The sequence below is a fragment of the Zonotrichia leucophrys genome, chromosome 18 (assembly GCF_028769735.1).
Source record: "Zonotrichia leucophrys gambelii isolate GWCS_2022_RI chromosome 18, RI_Zleu_2.0, whole genome shotgun sequence".
Classification (NCBI taxonomy): domain Eukaryota; kingdom Metazoa; phylum Chordata; class Aves; order Passeriformes; family Passerellidae; genus Zonotrichia; species Zonotrichia leucophrys.
Window position 1 is genome coordinate 2,246,331 of NC_088187.1, and position 27,918 is coordinate 2,274,248.

Here is a 27,918-nt window from a genome sequence, read left to right on the forward strand (position 1 = left end):
AGGATTCAGCATTGAGGCAGTTTTACTTTCTGTAAAACTGATTGCATGAGCATGAACTTTGCCCAATAAGTGTTTGTATTTGGGCCCATGTCAACAGAAATATGTCATGAAAAATAACAGCTGGATAAATTAGGCTCCAATAAAGTTAATTATTATTCTCATGTCAGTGTTTGTACCATGGGATCCACAGGACATACATGCTAACGTCTGACCTCAAACCTTCTTTGTAGTGATTGACAGCCTGGGGACAAGGAGAGATGGCACTTTGTGGGCAAACCATGACTTGGATTTTGTCCAGTTTAATGGATAAAACACTGGTTTAAGTTACTGAGCTTTCAGAGAGCAGGTGACTTTGGAATGAACACTGAATACATGACTGAAGACATGATCAGCATGGACAGGAATGAAGCCCACCAGCTCCAACGCTCACCTGCAGCCACCACAGATCAGATAAACAGTCAGGGCCCTCCATGTCCTTTCCTAACAGCCCCTAGGGCCAGGGTGCCTGTTTTACAGGTCTCAACTGCACAAAGGTCTTAGCACATGGTTCACTAACTCAGGAGGCTTGATCCTGTTTGATCTGAGATGATGCTATAAACACAGAAATGGCCAAACCCACACAATTCAGGCTCATTTCCCAGAGTCAAATCTTCATTTTTGATTATTAAAAAAATTACCACTGCAGAGGAAGCCAGCCCATGGTCCACTAGTGGCACAAAAAAAACCTCAACATAAAACAAACAAGATTATAAACCTCCCTCTGCGGAAGGAGAAAAAAAAAGTACCCAAGTGCATGTTTCAGTTATCTTTATCTTTCTGTCCATAAGTAAGCAAAGAGTTTACAGTGCAAGTTGATTTCCACAGAACAAGGATCAGACTCCAAACACCAAGAAACAAACAAAAAGGCTTCCAGAGGAACTCACAAAGAAATAAAGCAGAAAAGAGAGGACGGAAGAGATCATGAGAACCAGCAGATCCATGGGAGGGAAGAGGCAAAGCACGTGGGACACAGGAGGCCCCGTTCCAGCTGTGAGGTGCGAGTGCCATACAATCAGAGTGTGGCCCCACCAAATCACATTCTTATACATGAGATTCTCCAAGTGAAACAGACCCTGTTTACACCTGAACAGAGGTGGGGTCAGGATGGGAGTAGTGCTGGGTGGCAAAGTGGGTTGGAGATGGGAGGCAGGTGGGGGAATAACCTCTCTCTATTTCACATATTTCTTATCCTTCAGAAAACCGTTCCGATTTTATTTCACTTTCTACTGGCCTGGGACTCCATTCTCTCTCAGTGCCCAGAGGAGGAAACCACCTGACTAGAGGCCAGTGGGAGCCAGCAGCACACTGGAGCAGCTCTCTGGGAGAGGATGGCCATGCTGTTACCACTGCAGCTGCGAGGGTTAGGCCAGGGTTGCAGGTCACAGAGTGTGTCACACTGTCCCTGTACTCAGTGTGACAGACCTGTTTCCATGCAGTGACACCGCTGGGCCTAACCTGTGGCAAACAGCTCATGACCAGCAATCCTCCCAAGAGCCTGAATAAAAGAGCACCAAGGATTATGCTTTGATGGAAAGGTCTCAGTTCATGACAGGACCCCTCACATTTCATTGCCTAAAGACCACGTGGGTCTAAGACAGCAGCCCCTCCCAGCAGAACATAACATTTGACTCAAACCTCAAGAGTGTCTCCACTCACCAATGTGTAACCCCACAATGCTAAACCAAGCCAGCTACAGCAGATCTCCCACCAATTTCCATTCTGGCTTCCCAAAATTTACACATGCTTGGGACCCAGTACATTCAAGATCCAATAACTTGGTCAATAAGCAAAATGCCCTGAAGAATTCAACTGTGCCTCAGCACTCTCCACTCCCTACTGACATGGAGATGCTTTTCCTCCTACAACTTCCAAATTCCTCCTACAACTTCCCTGAGTGGCTCCCTCAAACCCTTGCCTTAACAGTAGTGTGCAAAAGACCGTTCTGCTCCCTGCATTGCATCAGCCTGCCAGGCAAAGATGGAAGGATATGGTTCCTTTCAAATCCAGGTGACAGTGTCCTTTCAGCCAGTGGGAGAAGACTTAAAAGAGTTTAAGTCAGGTCTCTTCTCCTTGCTCTCACTGAGCCAGTCCCTTCCTCCCTGTGTGCTCACACGGTTTAAAAAGGGCTTTTAAAAGTAAGACAGGCTCCTTTGCAACAGTCCACCATGAAGGACAGGCTGCTGGGCTTGGAAGCCAAGGAAAAACTTCTGACCCACACCAGCAAAACTTCTCAAGCAGCTTTCCAGGAAAGGACTAGAGAGATTCAGAACTGAGACACAAAGTTCTCCTTCAACATCATTTAGGTGGGAAGGACTTCCCTATATGCAACAGAGACACCAGGGAGACACCTGCAGCCAGAAGGGATGCCTTGGAAACTTTATGGAGCTACATGGAAGTAACTGCAGTTTCCAAACCCTGTCTCCTGCAGGAATAGCAGCTTCTCCCTTTGCACCCAATTTACAGCTAGTCTTTTTCAATTAAATGCTGACTCTGACCAGGGCAAGGACAGGGTCAGATTGGTTTCCAAACCACATCCAGAAGCAAAAGAGTAACAGAGGAGCTAAGAACAGTCTTGATTTCTAGTGCAACCACAACAATGGACAATCCCTTAGATATCTTTTACTCAAGGTTCGTGGTGAAGGGTGAGGGAAGAGAAGTGAGCTGGGGGGAGGGATGCCCAAGCAGGTCCCGATTAAAGCTTTAAATGACAGGGAGGTAAATGAAGTGATTGTCCTTTTGGTCTCTCAGCTGGACGTGAAATGCAGGAATAGCTGTGATGAAGCAGCACGCCACAGTCCTTAGATCCAGTGTATTTCTCTCAGTAGAGGTAAGTGTTCTCTTCAGACCCGTTGAATTTCAAACAGCTTAACATCTGTGTCATACCAGATGGGGGGATCCACATTCCTGAGACAGAAAGACAAGAGCCACTTTACTCCCTGAGGCCAGTTACATGGAATTCAAATCTCACAGCCATGATTACAGGAGCTGGCTGCACAGCGTGCCTTCCTTTGCATAAAAGGAAATCACTGGTTGAGAGACAACACACCTTACAGGGATGGCAGTATCTACAACATCCCACAAAGCCAGAGCTTTGCATAAAATCTCTGCACCAGACCCTCTGGGCAGCTTTTCTATTCCCTGCTGCTGCCAGTTCCCAAACAAGCAGCACTCCCAGAACAACCCCTTCATGTCACCCACTCAAAGTTTAGGAGTAGCTGATACACCCAAGGGAAAAAACATCTTCCTATCCTGTAAATATGAGATAAAGCCAGGGCTGGCTGAGGGCATGCAATTGTCTCTGTAGGCCTCCCAAAAGTCTGGAAGAGACCAAGCCAGGCTGCACCCAGCTGCTTTACCTCAAATAAATAACTCCCCACATGTAGGTGCGGAACCACATGGCAGTGCCCGAGTTTGCCTGGTACTTGCGGATGAGGATGGGGTGAGGCACTGGCAGCAGCCCCACCAAGGTGCCATGCTGCAGGAACTTGAGGATCTCCGACTCATCCGTGAGACCCCTGCCAAGACACAGAGCAGGAACATCCTTAGCATGTCCCACAGACACCTCCAAAAGTGCTGCAGCATGAAGGACCAGCAACAAACACAGACACTGAGCTGTGGCCCAGGAGAACACACCCCCTCTCCTCTGGAAACAGAGAAGGGATCAGACAAACAAGATGTTTGGCAAGCCAAGTAACAACTCTACTGAGCCCGGGATGCTTTCAATTAAACTTTACAAGGTTTCCCTTAGAGGCCCTCCAAATTCAAACTCTGCCAACCTCACATTGCTCCTTAAGCACCACACAGCCCTTCCTTTCCAAAAATCTCCTTACTTGTCAATGCAGATCTTCTCCACCTGAGGGACCAGCACCTGTAAGAGCCGCATGATTGTCTGCAGGGGGAGCTTTGACTTCCAAGACATCACCTGTAGGTAGGAAAACAGCAGGGAAATCAGTACACTGCATTAGCAGGTTTTTACAGCTGTCTCCACAATCTCTGCAACAAATGAAGTTTACAATGATCACAAAGCTGGTGGGTGAACTGAGTGCACAGGAGCAATACAATAAATCCTGGAGCACTAGAATTATGAGGCAGCCAATAAGATCAGTGGGACATTGGTTTGAAACAGGTAAATAAAATATTTCTTTGAAGATGTCAGTAAACTAGAGTTCTGGAGCTTTGACCTCAAGTGTCTGTGAGGAAATGCTGCTCTTGGAAAGCCTCATGGCAGGGAAGGGGCAGGGTGTGTGAGGCATTTCTGCCACAACTCTTTCTCATTATTAATTTCCTGTGTCCAGATGCCCTTACCCAGTCAGGAGTTGGAGTCCACTGTCCACTGGAGGATGCACTGGAGAGACGCCTTCGTTCCCTCCGGGAATGTGATGCCTCCTATCAATAAACATCATTTTTAACAAATAAAAGCAAACAAATGCTAATCACACTTAAGAGTAAGAAATACAATCCATTTTCTGCTGATATTCTCCCCAGATTTTCTAGACCACTACTGGGAAAGACAGCTCAGCCTGTCTCTAGAACATGTCAAGCCCACCCGACCTTCATTCACCAAACCCATGTGCTCTCACCCAGAGAGTGGCAATATTTGATGAAGCTGGAGGACCCTGTGGAAGGTCACAGCTCCAGTCACCACTGTTGACACTGCTGGAACAATCCACAGTGACAGAGTTAAAACAGCACTGACAAGAGACTGTTCAGAGGGATGCTTCTCTCTTTTGGCACAGAGATGATATAGCTAACAGCCACAGATTTTTCAGCCTCTGTCTACTGAGTATCTCTGGGATTCTTTGTGTCCATTCTGGAATATCTTAAAGAGCATTTTTCCAAGGGGAGGCTCCCAGCAACTCCTATCTAATAACTCTCGCCTCTTGAGGAATGACACACTCAACTTGGCTTTCCAAATTCATGGTGGGAAGGAGGGAAGGAAATAACCCTCTAAAACCACTGTCAATCTCTGCACAAGGTGAAAACAGAGAGGCTTTTTCCTTTAGCAATGCTCCCTGACCACTCACTGCTACAGCATAGAGCTGACTTTTCTACAAAACAAATGGGGACAGCACTTCCTTCCAGCAGCCACCCTGCAGCTCCACACAAATAAACTCATTCACTCAGCACCTTCTCAACCAGAAACAGCCAGCTTGGGGTAGAGCTGTGCCAGTGCTTTTCCAGCTTGGGAACAGTTTGAGCCAGCTGCTGGACACAGATGGAAAGACCCATGATTATGTTTCATGGGCTGCTGGAAGAAGAAAACCTTCCACAAGTTCTCAGTCAAGATCTCATTTAATGACAACGTAATTAATTGTGTGCCTAAGATGTCTTGCTAGCCACGGGCTTCACCTGGTACCAGGCAAGGCCAGGAAGGGTAAGAAAGGTGCTGGAGTATTTGGGATTTCTGTACATTCCAGTTTATTCAAGGCACTCTGAGGGCAGCACCTCAGCATTGGGAACACAGCACCAGCGAGTTAAAAGATTCTGGTAGAGCTCTCCATCCCAAGGGAGATGAAAAAGAAGCAGCAGTAAGAACCTGAGTTGGAAACACCAGGATCAGGAGGTTTCATGGACATCCTCTGGCAATTCTGCACTCACTGCTCTGTCATAGTCTTTGTGTTGGAGAAAGCTCACTCAAGTGCCCCAGCTCTTGTGTCATAGCATAAACATGAAACACCCAAGATGATGCAACAGCCCTTCTGGACCACGTTGTGTCCCAGCACCCTGCACGTGTGCACGCTGCCTTTAATGCGATGCCCTTCTTTAATGGGCCAACACACCTCTTCTTCTGACCCCTCATTTTTGTTCACTTCACACCCAGACCTTCCCTGCACACCAGCATCCAGCCTTACCCCACTCCAGGACTCCCCATCACTCAGGGCTGCAGGTGGGTTTCCCTCTGGGGACAGCTGGGAAGCCTCAGGCTCCAGCGAACGCATGGTCCCATCCTCTGACACCTGGGACTTCTCTGTGAGCTTGTCAATCCCTGTGTTCAAAAGAAGAAAAGCTCAGAAACACAAGTTAATTAAATAGGTTCAAAAGCTCTTCTCTGCCCCACTATGCACAGATATCCTGTGTCTCTGGTGATATTGGAAAACCTCCCCTTTCAGCAAGAGAAGCAAGATTTAGCTTTGATTTCACAATCCCAAAGGAATTTTTCTCTATGAAAATGCTCCCTGAGAAGGAGGAGGAACACAGGTTCACGTGGATAGAGTTAACCTGAGGCAACAGGTCAAGACTAGGACAAATGGTCTTATGGACACTAAGTCTGAGAGGACAGAAACTCAAGGCAGTTTGTTTGTGATCAGCTTGGGCCAACTGATCTGAAACTCAGACTGAAAGGCAGTTAAGTTATTCACAAATGTAAACTCCTAATCTCTCCACACCCAGTGAAAGGGTGAGTCCACACCATATCCCACAGAGAAAACAAACCTCTCCTGTCCCCAAGGTAAACTAAAGCTCACCTGGAGTAGCCACCAGACTGGCCTTCAGCGTCCCTGGCTCAGCAGGGGCAGCGGGCCGTGACCCCTCCATGGAGAGCCCGTCCTGGGAGTTGGTGCGAGAAATGGGCTCGGGGGTTTTCTTCCTGCGCTGCAGCCCCTTCTGGATGGCCTGCGCGTCCGTGGGCAGGTTGGCCAGCTGGTGAAACACGTTCCGCTTGCGGATCACGGCGTACACCAAATTGGAGTTCCCTGGGAAGCACAGCCACAAAACGAGCAGAGAAGTAAGGCTCAAAGAGCTCTGCCAGCCCAGCACAGCTCGCTGCCTACACAAAGCCGGACTGCTGCCACCCACAAAGGCAGTGGCACAGGAAAGAAAGAGCAGAGCTCAATATCCTCTTATCCATTACAAAGCAGTACAGAAAATTCAGTGAAATCCTTCCTAGGCCGGAAAGCTGACAAGAAATGGTTTGGTGAGGAATATTCAAACAGCTGAGAAGGAAAAGGACAGTTTAAACCACATATTAGCATCTATTTTGGAAGAAAAGGTTACTAGCCAAGGTTCAACATTCCTCCATCTTCAAAAGAACTCACAAAACAAACCAGGGCATTTAATCTGAAACACAGGCTTGAAATAGCAAAGCCAAAAGGTCAGAATTCTTACTGCCTGCAAGATGGCACAGAACAGAATGAAACCATCCTCTAATAAAAAACACAAATTACACCCACAAAGGCTGCTTTTGGATTTGGCAATTGCCACATGCAAGATTCCTATCAGGGAAGCAGAATGGCCATTCCTGATTAGCAAATTTAAAGCAAAACACTAAATTTTGACCAGGTTTTGGGACCTTACTTTATTATTTATTAGGCAAAGACTGTTATGCTATTAACAGGGAAAGCATAAGGCCTTTCCTGGAAAGCAGCAAATATCAGAACTTTCTTTGGATGAGGTGGTTTGGTCTTAAGCCCCCAGAGATTTGTCAAAGCAGAACTGAGAGGCACTTGAAAATTGTTTTGCCCCATCACCTACATTGCTGAGCAACACGAGCAGTTTCACAGCAATATCCAGCCAGTCACAACTTATGAGTTACACACTCACTTTCTGTTTCTTTTCCTCTCTGTGCATCTCACCTTCTGCAGGAGGGCTGAGGTTATGCTGATAATTAGCTACCATCTTATTTTGTTCTACCCAAATCTGCCTGGGCCAGGACCCAATGGTGATTATCTACTAATCCAACTTATCAGTCCTATATAGCTCATTTCTACACTTCTCACCTCCTCTCATCTCCTTGGACTTCCTCTGAACTTCCATCTGACATTCTCTTGGACTAAACTAGTGCAAACCCACTAAATAAAGCAGTCTGTTACCATCAAACTGGTACTGAATGATGTTGTTGAAAACTTCCAGCAAGAAGAAAACAAGATGGTGGTTCTGGACAGCAGAGAATAGGAACCAGGTGGTGGAAAAAGCCTCCAAGAGATGCAGTAACTTGTTAGCAGCCACCATGGAGAGAGACTTCAGGTATGGAGACACTGTGGGAGGCAAAGCAAATGAAAACTAGGGAAAGAACCAAGGTGTATATATTCTCAAAAATACACCACTAAAAATGTTGCTTTTATGACCTTCCCACCCTTGCACAAATGGTTCCACAGAAACATTTCCAAATACAAAGCAAATGAAACAGAGATATTGCCTGGTAAAATGAGGCATTGCTGCTTTTAGAAGATTTTGTTTAGGCTTACACTAGTAACACTATCTCTGCTGTGCCTCCTGAAAAGCTTCACAGCTGGAGCCACCTGGGCACTCACTAAGTCCAAGGGAAGCACCACCAGTGTGAGGAGGTGGCACTCCCTGCTGGAAAGGGACAGTACTGCCAACTACCCTCACCAGGCCTGCTGGCAAACGTCCTGCTGCCTCCCCAAGGGAGCTCCAGGACTCTGCTGTCCCTCCTTCTGCCCCAGCTGACCATGCAGGCAGATCTTATCTGCACTGGCCAGTGCCCTCCAGCAGCAGGGGAGCGCAGAGAGGGGCACAGGGAGAGGGCAGTGAGAGCACTGTGAGCTGTGGTTTCTCCCCCCACACAGTGCTCACCGTTCACAACGATGGTGAGCAGGCAGTCGAAGAGGGGCTGCAGCCGCTGGTGCCCGCTGGTGATGATCTTGTGAAAGACCTGTGGAAGGAAGGAGCTCTTGAGCAAGGCAGCACCTTACTGAAAGCACCCTCTCAACCAAAACCAGTGCCACCCCCACACTAATCGCTTCCTGACACCATTCCTACCTAGGCAGGGCCCTGCACACTCCACAATTACACAGGTGGGGAAGGCTGCTCTCACTGCAGACTCGTGCTCCAGGAGTACAAGCTTTCATTTACAAGGAATCCTTTGGGAATGTGATTAGGGCCCTATAACACTGCAAACAGAAACTGACTGTGAGCTGTTCAACAATGTTCAGGCAGCCTGGGACAAAACTAAACCACCAGCAAGTAAGAGACACCTTCACCTCCAACAGACTTTGACTCTGACCCCTTATGATAGCTGCTTGAAATGCCACAGAACTAATCATTTTACATTTGATTTTAGTGCAGACTTCTAACTCAAATCTTTGTCCTATTTTTAATTATATCCTCAGACACGGAAAGATTCAAGTGCCTTGTAACCAGTTCAGGCATTCGCAATCTTGGCCTTCCCACCTTTAGCTGGCATGTCTGTAGAGAACTCCTAAGCATAATTAAAACAAAGAGATGATCTGAGATTAATGGAATGCAAGAGCAAAACACATAGCATCAAGAGCAGTTATGGTGAGCAGGTTTCTTCCTGCTCCTTTTAACAGGAATCTCCTCTTGGAGATTTATCGGAAGCTGCTGAGAGCTTCTTCTCTGGCAAATGAGAACATGACAGAAGGGAAGCACCTGAGGCTTGTATTGCAAAGCACACAGCTGCTCATAGGCGGTGTTGTGGGCTACTGAAAGGTCAATGAAACTTGCAGCTACCCAGAGCTGTAGAGCTGAGCTTGGTATCACTGTTGTCCCCATTGACAGATGTGCTCCACACACCTCTGTCTACCTGGGACAGAGCCAGATCTCCTGCCCTCCCTACCAGTAGAGCAGAGGGCATGCACTCACCCCCTCATGACAGCAGTGCAGCACCATGAGGAGTCCTGTTCTTTGGGATCATTTAATGCAGATGGAATTACACCTCATGCATATGCACCCTGGCAGATACATCACCTCAGGTTAACAGTGTGCATCCCACACACTTCCCAGCTACTCAGTGGGCTTCCAGTTTAGGGAGGGCGAGTATATTAAAGGTGGACAATGATTTGTGGAGCTAGGAGGGTTCAAGAAGTGCTGGAGCTGTACTCACTATGATGAGCAGGTCAGCATGTGTCCCTGTGAAGACAGGGATGTCCATAGGCACTCGTACAGAATACGGCTTGTTCAGTCGCACCCCAAAGTTACGCTCCCCACTGAGGAGCAGCAGGATAAAGACCCCAATGTGCATCAAGCCCACTCGTGCTGCAAGGAGAAAAAACAACAGAAAAATATGTCACAGAGGGGGCAGTGAGGAGAGAGGAGAAAGGGGCAGTGAGGAGAGAGGAGAAACACTATGGGACTGATAAAAAACTGCACAGACTAAACCATCCTGATAAGGGACATCCCACACAGTGCTCCCTTCATTGTCAGCACCAGTGTCCTTCCCAAGCACATCTGTGTTAAGTCTTATCAGTGTTAAGTCTTGGATGCTTTTCTTCATTATGTTCTTAATGTAAACCTTTCATCATAGCAGTGAAGATCTGACTACTTCCCTGCACTACACAATGATGGAGTTATGCCTGATTTACTGCCTACTCTGCTTTAGCAAAGCAGATTAGTAATTTTTCCCTCTTCACTGGATCAGGGACACAATTTTCAATAAGAGGACTCAAAATGTTAACGTATACTAAGGAAGGATTTCCCTTCCCTATGTTGCAGGATAGATTGTGTCCTGATTCTAGCCCCCTACAAACATTAAAACCCAATTAACCGGACAACTCCACTCCATGTCTGTAGAAGGTCAGGAACAAGCATTCAAAATGCTGTCAACTGGTAGGGAGGAAGCATCTCAAAAACATTCCAGCTCAACTGTCAAGCACAAATTGTTCCAAATATTGAAAATAACCAACTTACACTGGTCTGCTCTGGCATCATTGAGAAAATACAAGATTGGGACAAGAATGTCCAGAACATCGCTGCTCTTCAGCACAAAGAAAAGGAATTTCTGGAAGAAAAGGGAGTATTTCAGACAATCATAAGTATATACCCTGCACCATCCACAGGACTCAGGACAGTCTCTAGTTAATCAGTCCCTCAAGAACATGAAAAAGGCTGGTGTATGCACTACCTCATCAACACCAGTGTTATTTGTAGAGTTATGATAATATCTGTTGCAGAACCTGCTTCCAGCACAGACCTTCAGGAGCTGCAGCCCCTCTCCCAGGCTGTCTCTACAGCCAGACCCCCAGCACCTGCATCAGTGGGGCTGATGACCACAGCATCCCAGAGCCACTGCCAACTACCAACCACAGCCCTTCACCAGGGCTTGCTCCAGCCAGAGTCACAACAGCCAAGCTGGGGTGAAGCTCAGCAAGAAGCAGATCCACACCTTGTTGAAGTCACAGAGTTTCCAGAAGAGGACAAGGAGTTCCTGATGGAATTGTATCTTCTTGGCAGAGTTTGGCAGGTAGGTCTGGACCAGCGGGTTTGATAACAAGCGAGCCACTCCTTTCAGGATGAACTGGAAATCCTGCAACAGATCAGGAAAGAGACTGAGGTGGGCCCAGGGCTAATGCAATCAGCATGAAAGCAGACAGGGAACAGTGCAGGAGGGAACACGTTACCTCCTCCCGGTGTATCCTTGAGAGGTAATTCACAAACAGATTGTCTGGTCCAGGAGGCTGCATTCAAAGAAAAGGAGGGAAATGCTTACTGGCAAGGTATATTCAGGAAGTTGAAGTATAACCACCAAGGTTTCTCACTTCAGCCTTCTGCTCTGAATAATTCAGCTTTAAATGCAAAGAGACAGAGCACTGCATGGAATAGTCATGGGCTTTTCACTTACATGCTCCTGATTTAAGTCAGTGATCAAAATCTAGTCATGTATTTTGATCTGTATAGGTCTTTAGTGACCACAGGACTGAAGCAGGATTGGAACAGAGAGAGCAGACTGCAAGGGGAGTAGCAGTGCTACTCAACAAGCAGTGCTGGGTCCTACAGCTCAACATTCAATACAAGCTGGTGTGAGAGGAACCCAGTGAGTTCAGGAGAGCAGCAACCACAGATTCCAGTATCACTCACATCCACATCATCCATGGCTGTGCCAGTGGTCGTGCCATCCACAGTGGGACTTGAACTGGTGGAGCTGTCATAGTCCAAGGTGACAATCAGCACCTGGGCCGCCTCCTCCACCAGGGGCTCTCGGTAGTCAGAGAACAGCAGGTGATTGTACGGGATCCCATAACCCACGGGGTCGTAGGCACAGACGACGTTCAGGAGCGAGGTGAAGAGTGGGAGTGCATGTCTGAGGAGGAGAAAATGTTCTCAGAAGGCAGCAGCAGGAAACAAAAGGCACTGCCTTGGAGAGAGACAGGCATTTCTCTCCCCAGGAGCCTGGGGCCATGAAAAAACACAATTATTTCCTCTAACCTGTGACAGCAGTCCATGACTGAGCAGCTCAGACCCAAGAGCCAAGACTCCAGCTCCCAGCTGGGCTCCTGGACTACAGCTGAGAGGGGAGGGGAGGTGAAAAAAGCCATGTGGGCTCCCAGAGGAAACGTGCAAAATGTGAAAACGGGAAAGGACCTCAAACCTCTCTAGCCTCTGGAAAGACAAAACTGTATTTCTTCAGCCTCCAGCCAGGTTTGTACTCCCCTACAGTGAGTGAGTGTCACCTGAGGAGCTGAAGTCCCAGAGGTACAATTTCACTAGAGGGCGGCATTCATCCGCCACCAACACCACACCCCCTTCCCAAGGGAACAGCAGGGAACGGGACCTGCCATTTCCCACAGGGCAGGGATCAGTCCTGCAGCAAACTCCAGTGAGCACCGTGCTCAGACTCTGCTGAGGAACTCTCCTCACTAAGTAGAAAGACTAATAGGGTGCACATGAGCCAGGGACAAAGTAAAAGAACAGCCCCTGGATGCTGGAGGTAACAAGTCCTATGGTTACCCATTACCAAACACTCCATGGAACGGATTTGAAGATATTTCTCCCCCTGGCACCCAGGCCCCTGCCCTTTACCCTCACCTGTTCTCTGTAGAGCAGAAAAACTGTACCCAGGGGTTGGTGTTGCTGCTGTCTGAGGAGGGAGGCAGGTACATGGCCTCAGAGAAACAGGTCAGCAGCAGCTTCAGCAGCTCTGTCCTGGAAGGAGAAGTAAAGGCCTGGAGCCATTCACGAGCAGGGACTGGGCACAGGAGGCACAATAACCACAACAACACACAAGGAAGGCTCAGTCCTGTCCAGAAAGTCCTTCTGAGGGAGAGCTAAGCCCATTTAATTTCCTAAGCCATACTGCTGTCACCGGCACAGAGCTAAACAGAATCGCTGCCTTACAAAAAAGAAATCCAGTACAGAGCTCCTTGGCATTTCCAGAACAGCAGTGTTTACCCAGTTCCTGCTGCAGACAGTCTGACTCCCACCCTACATTACAAAAAGCTACTCAAAAGGTCAGCTGGCTTTTTTTCTGTGTTGTCAATCCTGTTACCTTGGAAAGGAGCAAGCAGAAAGCTCCTTGGGAATCATGGATACTCGAGGAGGCAAAGAGAGCTCATCTCCCCCAGATCTCCCTTTCCTGAGCCCAGTTTCTTTCCATTTGGCCTTAGCAGAAGCTCTTACCTATTCAAGTCATGGATGTAGTTGGGCTGTGGAGAATGAGCAAAGCCCACTCCTGCCTCCCAGATGTACTCACAGCTGTCAATGGAGTGGATATCTTCTGCTGTGTCCTGTGGGAGAAATAAGAGGTTGAAGCACAGAAGGCAGGAGCCAGAATTGGCAACAATGGTGCATCCAAGGCAGTTCAGCCCCTCTCTCTAGAAAACAACAGCAGAGAAGCACCCAGACAATTGAATTGTACAAAAGCTCCCTCCCAGGCCTGAAAAAGCAGGTGCTGATGTCTTCAAAGAGCTCAGCCTATGCAAGCAAGGGATAAAACACAGAGATAAAAGTACTGTGCATGATGGAAGGAGCCCACATTTCCAGCCATAATTTTAGGGCTGACTTCAGTGGGAATATGGGTCAGTCCTGTGTCTCCTTTGCCCATTGTCTCACAGTTCTTCCTCTTTGTGGTGCTGGTGCTTCAGCCAACATCCACCACAACCTGTACCTCTGGGGCCACATGCTGCTCTGCCATGAACAGAAGATGGTGGCACCCATCTCTCTGCTCTTAAGCTGCAGTCAGACCAAGCCCAGAGAGAAGTCAGCCCAGCAAAGACTACAGAGGCTGCAGGCAGCAGAAGGGCAGCCAGCAGCAAGGAACATAAATCACTCACAGTCTCAGTGTCTAATTCCAGTTGCCCAGAATCCTGAAAAACCAGTCTGGCTGTTGCCAAGGGAAAAATCACAGGTGCAAGTGGTGGGGGGAGGCTCTCCCAGGAAAATCCATTGTCACCCTGACTTGTGCAATCCATCCCAGGTGACAGCACTGGACAGGAAGTCCATCTCTTTCAGCACCACTTACTCATAGCACATGGGTAACCCTGATCCAGCCTTGCCCCTTCAGCCCCAGGTGACAGATTTCAACTCTCTACTACTCAGAAACCCCAAGCAATCAATTTAGTACTCAGATTTGTCACAGAATTTTGCAGCCATCAAGCACACCATGGTTTAGCATGCTCATTTTTAGTTTGCGTCAGATCTATCCCAAAAAGGAGAACTGGGTTTTTTTGTTTATAGACTGAACCTACAAAAAACATGAGAGTCACTTGCAGGGGAAAAGGAGGGAGATGCACCACAATCTGTTCTCTGTTCTTAGCACACCTGGTAGAAGATCCCTGCTTCAGGAAACTCCTTGAGGTACAGACAGTCACCACAAGGATCAGAACATATTTAAATGTCTTTGCTGCCATGATACAAAGAGGGAGAAGAGGAGGAAAGACACAACAGAGGCCATCTACTCATTCAGATCACAGCACATGTGAGCAGACAAACAGCTGCTTCCTGCCCCAGAATGCACCTAACTGCCAGAGAGGGGAACAAGGTGCTAAAGGTCTCTGCTCTGCTGGCAACAACACAAGAGCAATTGTTTGCCAGCATAACCACCTTTTCCTGAGGGGTAAGCTGTAGTGTGGGGGTAGTTGCCAGCCACTCCATTTGAGACTCAATCACACTGCAACAAATCCCAGAACATCTGTCTTAGAAGCCACAAACACCACACCATGAACCCAAAATGATGATCAATATCACTCACTGCAGGGTCAAGCTCAGCAAATCTGTATTTTCCTGCCTGCAGGCTTGCAGGAAGCTGCTGCTGGCTTTCCCAGGGTCTCCCCCCACCATGCAGCTAATCTGCCTCTATGCAGATAATCTCATGATTCAACTTCCAACTCACCACCGTGCTCCTCCGGTGGCTCTGCACAGTGAAGTCAGGACAAAAGAGCAGGTCTGTGACAGCGAGGAGCAAGGACTCGGCCAGTGGCCGGGCATTTTCATCATCTTCATCTCCCTGAAGTGACAAACAGGACAGCACTGTCAGTTCAGGGTGAGCAAAGGGCACACAGTAACACCAATATGTCACAGCACAAGAAGACACTCCCCAAAAACACACAGGGAGACAAGACATTACACAGGAACAGGAGGGAACAAAAGAACAAAGGAACAAAAACCCAGATGGTACAGGAAAGAAATTTGCCCCTGGAAGGTGCTGACTGAACAGGAACGAGCTCTTTAATGACAGCAAACTGAGCAGACAAAGGCCTGGAGATGTCAGGGAAAAAGAAGAGTAGCACTGGGTACACCTTGGCAGGTGGCTTGGCTTATTGGAGACAAAAGGGAAGAGAAGCATTGACAGAGGAGAGGGTTTCACATTCATGAAGGAGGGTGATTTGGATGGTGCATGGAGACAGCAACAGGGAGAAGCCAACCAGCAGCAATAAGGTAAAAACCCCCTCAAAGTTCTTTCTGCATGGGCTGCCCAAAACTGGAGGTTACAGAACAGGGTGAGGCTGTGTGCATCAGGCCAGGGGCTGTCCCAGCCTGCCACAGCAGAGTGAGCAGAGAGGATTGTGCCATCTCCAGCATTCAAAGAAATCTCTCCAAGCACGCATGGCTACTCCTCTGCAGCTGTTGCCACGGGAAACCTTGCCAGATCCTGCCTGTCAAAGAGCATCCTGCCTGGGAGGCCTTCCCACCACACACTGGTGCTGGAGGGAAAGGCAGAGAGCAGGAATGGCAGGAGCTTATCTACCTCAGCCAGGCCTCTGTCAGCCTGAGCACAACACACAGCTCTTCAATCACAGCAGGCAGCCATGGAGATAATGGTCTGTGTGGCTCTGAATCTGTCTTGGTGACAGCAGGGAGGATACCACAAACAGAGCCCGGATGTAGGAACAGGCACAGCGAGGATGGATGGAGCCAGCAAAGATGCTTTGACTTCTGCTCCCAGTCAGAGGTGAAATGACAACCATTAGGGTCCAAGGGGATTTCTTTTCCAAGAGTGATCCTTACTAACAGTATCTAGACTGCCAGAAAAAATGTCCCTGCATGCTGCAGGTATCACCACATCCAAAATGGTGACACACAACAAACCAGTAGATCTGAACACAACACAGACTCCCATAGAGGAGGGAGGAGCCATGGCTCCAGGAAGCTCTGCCATCCATCACTCCATCAGGATGCAGGTGAAGCATAATCACAGAGATATTTGCTAAGTGTCCAGACATACCACCATCTTCAGTTCCCAGACAGAAATCAGCCACCAGACAGCAAAGCTGTTGCCCCAGATTAGATGTGGTTCCAGCTTCCCTAACATCTCAGGGATGTATTTGTTATCCCAGCCTTACATGCTGAATGCACATGGTTAAAGGACTGAGCCACCAAACCACAACAGCTCCACCCACACTCCAGAGGGTTCCCCAACACAGCACACGTGGACTGGGCTGGATCACCTTGGGGGACTCCACCATTCTGAGGCTGAGAAACTCTTTTCTAGGTGCTGAACAAAGTGGAAAAACAGGAATAACAGCAGCCTGGCTGGATCAGAGCACCAGGCACCCCTGCATGTTCCTTCCCAAAACATTGTTAAGCCTCACCAGCACTCCCTGGCCCCTGCAGGGATGAAAGGACTGACAACCACCACCCTCCCAATCGCACAAATCACAAAGCAGGACTAGCAACGACTTCCCTTTTCATCACCTAGAACTTCCTTTGGATGTGCCCTCAGGCAAACCAGATTAGAGGTGACAGGCAGAGACAGCAAAAGGTGCCAGTTTATACTGTACCAACCACTGCCAACCCTTCATAACTGTCCCCAAAGACACTGCACTGCACTCAGGAGAACCACATACCTCAGTACAGCCACACTGACCTGCAGATCAGAAACTCACAGGAGAGGGCTCTCTATGCACAGAGCAGCTGCTGAGGGAGCAAGCAGGCAAATACATACTCCTGGTATAATTCAGCTGTGCTCTCACTGCTGCTATTGCTCCTATTTGCAGAAGATCCTAAAGCACTTTCACCCTGCTCCTTTGAGAGATGCAAAAGAGCACTATTGTGCTTGCTGTCCAGACAAAGAAATGTGGGGAGGCTGAGATACTCCCCAGGGTTATGCACTTCACTGACAGAGCCAGAAACACAACCACTCTTTAACCACTCTTGCTCAGCTGTGGGCTTCATCTCCCAGCTTAGGCCCCTGGCTAAAACTGTATCAGCTCATGGGCAGGATATTGAGTCATGATGCCAAGAGCTTCTCTGGCACCATTCACTTTAAATGTGACATTGTAAAATCAGCGCAAACAACACCCTGCTGCATTTTGATTTGAAACTTAAATCAACTGTAATTAATGGAACAAGGACATTTCAGTCTAAGAAAACCATACAGCCTTCACTACAGCTCTCATATTCACTAAGAGTCATACCTCCAGTTGTACTGGAGAAGCCTTTCCTCACATATCAGTGCTCTCCTACAGCTACACACACAAATGAAATATCCAGAAGATGCAGCAAAAACCAGAGGATGGGAAAGAATTTAGAAAGTGCCACCTAATTTCTGACTACACAGAAATAATCAGAATAAAACTGCCCCCAAATACACACAGTGTCTCCTCACTGCAGCCTCCCCATCACCCTCCAGAAGGAAGAATAAGTGACAAGAGACAGACCTCTCCTCGGCCAGCCCCAGGGACAGTTGACCAGAAGAAACCCCTCCAGTCTGGGTCCTCAAAGATGTAAGGCAGGATACGGGTGAGGAGTCGACAGCAGTTCAAGACAATTTGTCTTTCCTTCTCCGTGTGGCAGCCACTCTCTGCTCCCTGCACCAGCTTCTCCACAGCCTGAAGGAAACAAAACCAAGGAAGGCAGCATTAGCCTGGGCACAAGTTAGCAAGAGCTAGGCAGGTCTGTCCTGCTAGTGATACCCTCACACATATTTATAAGCAGTTCTTGGGAGTCCATTTGCTCTCACTTTAATGGCACAGTGGCTGTTTGAAACTGTAAAAAACAGGGTTAATGATTTTAAACAGACCTCCTTGAATTTCTGCTGTTCCACTGCAAGAGACCTCAAATGCCAGGGCTAATCCACGCAGCACATGTGTGGTGCCACGTGAGACAGACAGCCAAAGCACCAGAAGGCTCCTTCCAGCACTGCTCCATGACACCATGCACTGAAAAGGGCAGATGAGATTAATCAGCTGCAGCAAGTACATGAGATGCAGGCAGGAAGGAGCAAGGCAGCAGCACTGCGCTGCATGGAGGGAGGCGCTGGCAGAAACACAGAGTCTGACAGTTCTGTCTGTGTGATTACAGCAGGCACCTCTCCTGACTCAGGAGGTGGCAGCTAAGCTGCTGCCTGTGTTGTGTGTAGGGATGCAGCCCCCAGCAGCACCTGCCAAGCTCCTGCTGCAGAAGAGGGTGGTAGCCCAGATTTCCCCACTGCCCCGTGAACAGGACTGCTGCTCTGGAAAGAGCTTCTGGGCTGAGACCCTGCAGCCCATCCAGTGGCTGCTGCAACTGCCAGTGGAGGGTCACTGGGCTTCTCAGAATAGATGAGTGTCTCACCAGGCAGCAACTACAGCCACAGGAGGCAGTGACAGGAGGTTTTACCCACAGACAGAAAAAAGCAGTCTCTTCCCTCCACAGCTGCCCCCACTTGCTCTTACTCCCTGATCCCAAGGGGAAACAGAGGGGAAATGAAAGCCAAAACATTTAACAAGGATTCACCTTGCTGCTTTTTAATTCATGAGGTCATGTGTCCCTGCTTATTTTCATGGCAGACTGCCTGGGTCAGTGACTCTGCCCGCCTGCGTCACTGCATTAATGGGTATTTAAGTGCTGTTTGTCCCAGCCTGTCACACACTAACTGAGCTGAACCATTTCTTCAGGCACACTTATGACTGTACAGCCTGAATCTCCCACCATGACTGTAAATGACATTTACAGCATTGCTAAGTCCAGTGGCACATTGTCAGGGCTCTCAGACTGGCAAAAGCACTGCTAGAGTGGGCTCTATGACACTGATACCCCAAGATCTACAGCTCATGCATAAACAGTCCTGCAGTGACAAGGCCTCCCAACACACCTGTTTCCAGCAGGCAGAAGAGATTATATTTTAGTCCTGGTTTTGGAAGAAAGAAGACACAGAGTCAAAGGGGTTACAGATCTTCTAAGCCCTTCTCAACTCCCAAATAGCTCATTGCCAGAAGCCAATACTAGGGAAAAAACACTGCAGTTTTCCTCATGTTCATATTTTTTCTCAAGTATCCTCTACATGTATCTGTCTACAATTCACAGTCAGAGGTACCTTCACTATGATTCAGTAAGTCTCATTCACATATTGTAGAGGAGGAAAGAAAAACAGGATGGCAGCGATTATTTAAAACTGGAAAAGTGCCATTCCAAATGTTTTAAACTACAAATTCAAGGCTACTCTTGGCATGGCTCAAATCAGGAGCATTGTTAACACCTGCACTTTCCCAGGCAGAGTAAGTCTCAGGCTGCTGTTCACCAGCTTGACAATCTGCCAAACCTGGCAGGGTAGGAAATGCTGTTCAATGTCCCTGTGCTCCATACAAGGACGTGATAACACCAGAAGCAGCATCAAGAATGTTCTGTTATCCCAGCAGAACGAAGAAAAGTCTTAAGATTTTCCTCAAACTTTATCCAGGCAGTGGGTAAAGTTGCACAGTGACAGTCTGCACATCCCTCTGGGATCTCTCAGCTTGAAGCCAGACTGCTGCATGGTGAGGTACAATTAGGTGCAGACAAGGAAGAGGATGTTTCAGCCTCAGCACAAATATGCAGCCTTGCTACAAAGTCCCCTGAGCAAGAAGCAGTTTATAGATATAGAGCAGGTAAGACCCAAGAGGACAGAGTGAAACACAGGAAGGGGACAAGAAGAAAAAGGCTCCAAACTGATCAAACACCAGCTATGGTCTGTCCTAACCTATGAGAGGAACATTGAGGAACCCTCAGGAGGAGACAGGGACAAAAGCAAGCACATTCTGTGGTGCAAGGTACCTGTTATCCCTAGGAAACCACAGTGCTGTTGATCCAGGGACACCCCTGCCTATCACAACTCCAAAGAATAAAACAGCACCAAACTTACCTTGTAACACAAAGTTGCCAAATTTGAAGGCGATTCTTCTCTCACTGCTCGGATCTCTGCAGCTGGTACAAGAGCAAAGACATCCTGCACTGAAGTGGCTGTGTCTGCCCAGAACTGGTCCCAAAAGGCATTATCTGTGGCCTCCACAGGCTGTGGAGAGACAAATGTGGTTATAGATGTGGAACTACCATTCCATACGATCCAATCATCAGCAATTATGCCTGGCTTGGGGATGGGATGAGGCAAGAAGATGTTCAATAAAACATACTAGCACTGGTTTTATATGTCAGCCTCTGTTTCCAAGGCCTTTGGATGATTTATCTCCCAAATTGAACATTCCTGCAGACATACAGGAGGCTTCATGTTTGTCTGCAACTGCTGCCAGTAATCCAAGGTGTTCAGCACTGCACATGGGCCAGGCTGTCCTTGTGCACTCTGCCACCTTCAGAGCAAGTCAAGGAAGCCCTGACTGTGCACTGGAATTACTTCTGTTGTAACCGAAATCTCGAGGAAGTAATCAGGGACATCTCATTAGGGCACAAAGAGAGCCATGGAACTGACAGACACACCTCAAAGCACTTACAGATAAAATGCAATTGATTTTTCTGGATCAAATATTTATAGAGAACTGGACTCTGCAGCTGGTCGCTGCCAAGGCTTTGTTCTTAAAAAGCACTAAGTGTGCCATTCAAAGAGGAGATGGAAGGAGGAGACCAAAGAAAATCCATTTCAAACCTGTGGTCTCAGAAGCTCAGCCCCCAGCCCAGCCCTGGGAACACACCTCTTTCCACTACATTTTCTGCTAATACCTGCCAAGAGATGGGCACTGCCCAAACACAGCTGCAAGTGCTCATCCCACCCCGGGGTCCAGCTACAGGATAAATACATGGCTGTTTGTGACAAGCAGTGTAAAAGAGATGGACCAGTGATTGCATTCAGAAGAGGAAAATGTGAGCTGTCCCAGGAGTTTCACCAGCCATGGTGTGGGCATGCTGGGCAGGTCAGAGCTGCTCACCTGAGCAGCCCCAGCCCTTGGCTTGGGCCGAGGAGGAGCCTCCTGCCTGCCACCAGCACCAGCTCCAAAGCAAACAGCGCTCGCTGAGGGAAATAATCAGCACCACTGGGTGGGTCTGGCATGTCAGATATGAAAGGGGCAGAAATATGACTGTGTGTTTAATTGAAACAACTCCTGCCCACTCTCAGATGCGTGGTAGAAGGCAGAAGATTTGTCCAGCTCTATGCTGTGTCTAAATGCAGCTCAGATGCCACTTAGGGGAGAACAGGCCATTCACAACTCTGACAGAGGGAAGTGCTGCATTGCCCTGTTTGCTGTCACCTCCTGAACTAACAGCCCCAGCCCACAGGCATGTGATGTGTCACCACCACCGCAGGCCAAAAAGTGAGAGGGGCCAGCTACCTCACACTGGTACAGCAGGTTATTGCCCTGCAGCTCTTTGCCTTAATGCTTCAGTGCTGCTGGTCCTAGTCCTTCCAGTCTTGCAATGAACCAGCCCAAACGACCCCCCAGTCCTTAAAAACAGAAAAAAACTCTTGTGTGTTCAGACATCTTATTAAAGTCAGCCCTAGTGTTGAAAACCCAATTTTTTTCACCTGGAGACCAAAGCAAGATCCCACCAAACCTCTTCCCAAGGGAAGAGCAGCTTTTCCCAAATGGCTCAAGATCACAGGTACTCAGAGGGATCAGTAGGAACAATCCAATCCAATATTCACAGCCTGACTTTCAGCTGAGCATGTGAAAGAGCTGAGCTCTCTGTAACCTGGGCATGAAAACCTTAAATGGAATGGATATTTTGCACATCTCGTCTCTAATCGTACTCCTCAAAAAGAGCCAAGTATTTAGAAATCTGATCTACGTACTGCATGACATACCCCACAAATCCCACACCCCATTTCAAACCACACACCACAACCTCATGTAGAACTGCCACATGTACATCCTGGCTGCCTGCCCAGCCACTCCCACTGACAACAGCAAGCAGCAATTGCTGCTAATTGGGCATCATGCATAAATAATGCCTTCACTCTCATCTAGAGGGGGAGCAGAAAACCATTTCCCTCCAGCAGACACTGATCCCTTTACCTCCCACTAGCCTGAGGCCTCCTCAGAGGGGGAACACAGCCTCTGCTTTACAGATGGCAGCCCAACATGGATTGAGGAACTCTGACTGCAGTCCCCTGGAGCAGGGAAGCACAAGGGCAATTCCCTGAATGCAACATTGGATGTACAGCAGCATTCCTGTCTCTGCTGCCACCTTGGCAACCAGATTACCCTAAAACACCGCTACCTTGCATTTTTAATAGTTGCAGCAAGTCAGCTCTTCATCAACAGATGGTATCCCATGTACAATCCTGGGACATGGATTCAGTACTGAGTCACTCACATCCCCACTGCCCCCTGTTTGAATTACAGCCTGGCATCATGAAGCTACTCACTCCACATAATATTCATCTCCTTGATAGAACATTACTGGCTGGTTTTAAGCTGATTGTTTTCTGCATGCAGCATCTCTGGGGATCTACATATCCATTTCCTCACTGAGCTCACCCAACAGACTGTATCCAGCCTCACAGAGGAGAGAAATACAGACCTACATCAGCCTTGTTCACCAGCCAGGGAGATCTTCATTTGGAAATGTCAAGATTTAGGTACAAGTGTTGGTACAGCACACACTGCAGTCACAAATCCCAGAGCACTCCTAGCCTTGACAATGCTTCAGCCAGAGAGCTCACGAGGAGCTAAATCCTCAGCACAGGTAAGAAATAGCCTCATGTTCCTCCAGCACAGTGCAGACAACCAGCTCTGCACCAGCAGAGCAATGAGGGTAAGAATTGAGGGATCAGTAGCTTGACTCTACTCTGGAAACACAACTGGCACATCTGGAGAGCAAAAGATCTTCCTGACCCACACACATCTCATGGCAGAGGCTGCTGAAGGTACAGAGCTGACTGGCAGAGAGATTCTGATGCCCAAGCCAAGCTCCACACCACAAGGGTGAGGTAACTGTAGAGCCCAGTGTTGCTGAGGATGCAGCGGGCAGATCTGAGGTGATGTGACAGAGTGGGCAAGGAGGGAGACTTTTGCCTTCAATTAAGACCTCTCACCTGCACGCTGGCCAAACAAAGGTAAAACCAGTCATTCTGGACACCTCCATTCTTTGTTTTCTACGAGTTGCAAATGCTGTGTTTCTTTGAAGCACACCACACACATGCTGCAGAAGTTAGGAAAGGAAGACGCTCGGTTTCCCAGCCTCATGCCAGTTACTGAGCAGAGAATCACAGCCTGAGCAGGCAATCCCCCGACAAACAGGAAACAGGAAAACAGAGAGGGCCTGGCCATGTCCTAAAAACAGGAAAAGCTCCCAAGGAACAGTCTCGCTTATTTGTTACTGTCCTCAGCCTGACACCAGCACCACCTTCACTTTCTCTTTTAGACACAGCTCCTCACAAACTCCAGCAGAGAGAGAGAGAGTGTGTGTGTGTGTGTGTTTGTACCTCCTCCCAACCAAGACCTCTCTGCGCTTATGACTTAAATCAAATGTCCATTCCTAACAATTCCTCCAACAGGCCCCCACTGGAGGACTGTCCTAGAACTAATTCTAAGATTGCTGCAGATCATCAGCAGAGAACCAAGGGACAAGCAGCCACTAGCCTTGCTCAGTGTGTTCTCTTTTTGCTCCTTGCCAGCATGCCAACTAAGCACCCCACCAGCCATGGCAGCAATCCTTTGGAGCAGGGGCTCAAAGCAGAGCAAGGCCCTCGTCCCTGCTCGCGTTTCCAGGCAGAGCTGCACAAGCTCAGGTGGTCTGTTACAGCAGTTGATTCTTTCCACCCCAGATGTGGCAGAATTGTGGTGTGGAATCTCCATTCATGCAGCACCTGATTGAGCTTTAGATCAGGTAACCCTGCAGGGCCAGGGTTTGAAGCAATTCACACATCTTTGTACCACCTGTTTGTGCAAAAGGAAAGCCTCTAGACAGACTTATTCTAAATATGAATAACTAGTAAGATTTTATCCCTTCAGCCAAGGACAGCACCTCTACACAGGCTTCAGAGCAATAATAAATTTTTTTCTATAGGATCTTTGCAGTCAGCAGTGCAGAATCAATGAGACTTCAAGTCTACCACCAGTTCTGTGCTCTCTGCAACACAGCAGAGACAGTGTTGCAAAGCGAACTGGAACATGGGATTTGTAGAAGTCTGGCAGGGAAAGACCAGGACAAAAGTCAGCTGTGTCAAGTATTAGTTACAGCTTTCTTTTTAGACAACTTTGCTTTTGATCAACCTGAGACTCTTGGACAGCTGAGTCAAGCTTGAACACTGAAAGAAATGGTCTGCCAGGGACCAACCTTTCTCCAAGCACAAGTTGTGCTTTTATCAGACTCAAGCCCATTGTACTCCTGGATTTCCACACCACGGAAAAGGAAAGGACTGGGGTTTGTTCCTCATGTTTGAGTCCTCCTGTCTCTTTAAAAGCAGAGGCATTGCTCCCATTAAAATCTAACAAGCTGGTACACAAGATCAAAATTGCTTATCTTCTGGCTGGTTGCTGGCAGGAACCCCAACTGATTGGGAAAAGAAAAGGTGGTTCCCCAGCATTTAAAGCTCCCAGACCTGCAATTGGCCAGCCCCGATGAACTGTCATATCCACAATCCATGTTCCCTTCAGCTGTTACATAGACAGCCCTTTTATGGGCAGTTTGGGAGGGCTCACACATTCTCTATTATGAAGCACATCTGTTTTATTATCAAAGGGACGGGCCCTACCAGGATAATGTGTGCAGAGTAGTGTAATATATACATATCATATAAAAAGCCTAAAGACCATTTCTCCATGTGTGACTATAAATATACATCTGTAGCATAAGTTAATTTCTTCCTTCTGGTACTACTGCCGTTTTTAATCACTGAAATAATTCTGAAGTGATTTTCCTTTTTTAATACTCTTACACCTTTACAGTTTCTCTTTGGCAGTTAAAAAATCAATTAAGTCAATTCCATTTGCGTCCAGACTTGGTTCGACTTTCAAGTTCTGGGCTCCACATGTGCTGTAAGCATTCAAGTGTTATGTTCCTTGCAGATTTATTTAACTTTTTTTAAATGCTCACATGGGAACAGTCGTTTTTTAATTAAGAAAAGCCTGGAGATTATAAAAACTTATTTTTAAGAAAAAATTAACTTCTGTGCCAACTCTAAACCTTCACCAATGAGTGAACAGTGACTTTGGCTCAATCATTTCTTCCCAAAAGAGCCTTAGGAAGACCTCACCGTGCATTCTGAGCTCAGAGTTTCACGTTACAGATGATTTGGCGAAAATCTCTTTGTCCAGCTCCCTAATGTCAGAGGAGAAGGCTGCAAAACAGGAGAGAGGCTGCTGAGAAGCAAAGCATGTTGTGAACCACTAGCTTGGAAAGATTTGGCTCTGTCCATTACTGCAGCCTGGTTTTGGATCCAGGATCTCATGGACCAGGAGGTTTTGCTGCTGGTAAGAGATCAGAAGGCTCCAGGAGAGCCCAGTCATGCGTTCAGCACAAGCAAACACCGGTGCCCTTCTACAGAATGTAAATATGGGAGCGCCAACACCCCACCCTTTTCCACATGCAGTCAGTCTCACCTAGATCACAGAGACGTGAAATGAATCCAGCCAAGAATGAAGCTTTAGTTCCTTCCTTTTCATTCGGGGCCCCAGTGACCCTTCTTCCCTTACGCAGGTCGATAAACCAGGGGAGGGGAGTGCTCTTGCCTGGGCTGCTGATCCAAGGGATTGCCTCACAGGATTTTCTTTGTGAACAGCACACTGGGCAGAGCCCTGTAGGCCTGATTTACCACCCCCCAACCTCACTTTATAAGCACATTTTCCCATGAAGGAAGGACAGCCCAAAGCTAAGGATACTCTGAACTATTTGGAATGCAGGAGAGACTTTGGAAGAACCCCTTAAAACATTAATTCCCCCACTTCTACCTTTACCTACATTTACAGCTAGTAGTTTTAAAGAATATATTCACAAAAGCCATTCTTTAGCAATGCAGATAAATGTGATACTGCTTTAGAAAGTATAAACATGTTTTTTTTCCAGTCTCTTTCACAGTCTTATCCATCTATAATTCAATTCCCACTAGTAGCCTCTGCCTCTTGAGTTTTCAGAGATTTTCTCCTACCACCCTTTACTCCTTTGCATCCATACCCTTTTCACGTGAATTCATTCCCCATCATTAACTATCTTTCTGCCATGGCCCCCACGTTTTCTTAGCAGCTGCCTTACTTCTAAAGGTGGATCATAACAGCTGTTCTCCATTGCAGCTCAGAAGAACACAAGATGTGACTCCTCAATAGAGCAAAATCCCTCTGCTCCTTAGACAGAAGGACAGGCTACTAATTTTCTGCCAGTGTGCTGCTGCTACTGGGCACTCCACTTAAAACAAAAATTAAGCAACCTCCCAGGACAGGCACAACATATGTTAGACCTCTAGACAGTGACCCTCCCTTCACACAGCCCTCACTTTCACTTAACTCCTTCTCCACCTCAGCCTGCAGAAATCAAGCGTTAATTCACAAGTCAGAGATGGAAACCTCTGCTGCCAACAGCACAGCTGCTCAACAGCCCCTTCCATCAGCTATTACCTAAAAACAGGGCAAGGTTCTCCACCCATTATGCGCGGGGGTGGGAGAAAGGATACAGAAAAGGGAGCAGTGGCAAACCGTGTGATGTAAACCCGCAAGCGGAATACATCAGGAGCTGTGGACATCCCTTATGACAGCAGCGTCTGCTCTGTTAGCACAAGACGCTGCTCAGCAAGGCACAAGATGTCACCAGAGGCGGTGACAGGGCCCGGCCACGTCTGGCAGCTGCCCCGGGGACCGGCCGGGGCCCCTCCACAGACCGGTGAAACGGCGATGGGCGCAGCCTGCCCTGAGCCCCACGGCCCCGGCCTTCGGGCACGGCCTCGCTGGCAGAGCCTGGCCAGGGCCGGCCGTGACTGCAGCCGCGGCCCCGCGGGTCTCCCAGCCCCGGCCCCACACGCAGGGACCGGGCAGAGCAGCGCCGGGGGTGTCTCGGGCAGGGCCGGGTGTGAGGGGCTCCTCAGGGCGGCGGTTCCCAGGATGGCGCGGCCCCCCTCGCCCCCCGCCCGAGATGGCGGCCCTCACCTGGGTCTTGGTGGTGAGCTGGATCACCGCCTTCCTGAAGTTGAGCTTGGAGTCGGCGCTGCCCATGGTGCGGCCCGGCTGCGGGCAGGGCCGGGCAGGGCTATCCCCTCACGCCGCCGCTCCCCGGGCCGCCGTTGACGCCATCCCCGTCCCCGCACCGGCGGCTCCCGCTGCCTCCCTCCCTCCTCCTGTCAAACCGGGGCTCGCCGGTCCCGGCCCTCCCCCGCCTCCTCCCGCATCCCTCCCTCCCTCCCTCCGCCCGAGGCTCCTCCTCCGCCAGCTCTCCATCCCTACATCCCGCCCCGCCGCCTCCCCTCTTTTCCCACCTCCGCCTGTCATCCATCCGCCGCTTCACCCTTTCGTTCTCGCCCTCCCTGGCGCAGCCCCTTCCCTGCCACACTTCTCTCGCCACGGCCGTGGTCCCCACGGGCCCTGCCTCATCTCCGCTCACGGCAGAGCACGGCTTTTCTCATTTCTCCTTCCT

General features: G+C 48.6%; 1 protein-coding gene across 1 annotated transcript; it reads right to left on the reverse strand.

The window, feature by feature from the left end:
• Window positions 1-792: 792 nt before the first annotated feature.
• Window positions 793-27,663, reverse strand: HID1 (HID1 domain containing). Its single transcript, XM_064728428.1, has 19 exons — window positions 27,435-27,663; window positions 20,270-20,419; window positions 17,829-17,999; window positions 15,062-15,175; window positions 13,351-13,457; window positions 12,760-12,876; window positions 11,812-12,034; window positions 11,355-11,411; window positions 11,120-11,260; window positions 10,645-10,735; window positions 9,842-9,993; window positions 8,572-8,650; window positions 7,848-8,012; window positions 6,504-6,731; window positions 5,892-6,025; window positions 4,345-4,425; window positions 3,870-3,961; window positions 3,396-3,554; window positions 793-2,943 (listed from the first exon to the last, which is right to left on the reverse strand). Exons 1-19 carry the CDS (start codon window positions 27,498-27,500, stop codon window positions 2,880-2,882), a joined length of 2,391 nt encoding a protein of 796 aa, XP_064584498.1. The 5' UTR covers window positions 27,501-27,663; the 3' UTR covers window positions 793-2,879.
• Window positions 27,664-27,918: the final 255 nt, after the last annotated feature.

Coding starts and splice junctions, on each gene's coding strand:
- HID1 (XM_064728428.1), bottom strand. CDS start 27,500: ATGGGCAGCGCCGACTCCAAGCTCAACTTCAGGAAGGCGGTGATCCAG. Junction 13,458..15,061: donor GCCACCGGAGGAGCACGGTG/GTGAGTTGGAAG, acceptor TTTCTCCCACAG/GACACAGCAGAAGATATCCA. Junction 6,026..6,503: donor CAGTCTGGTGGCTACTCCAG/GTGAGCTTTAGT, acceptor TTTTGAACACAG/GGATTGACAAGCTCACAGAG.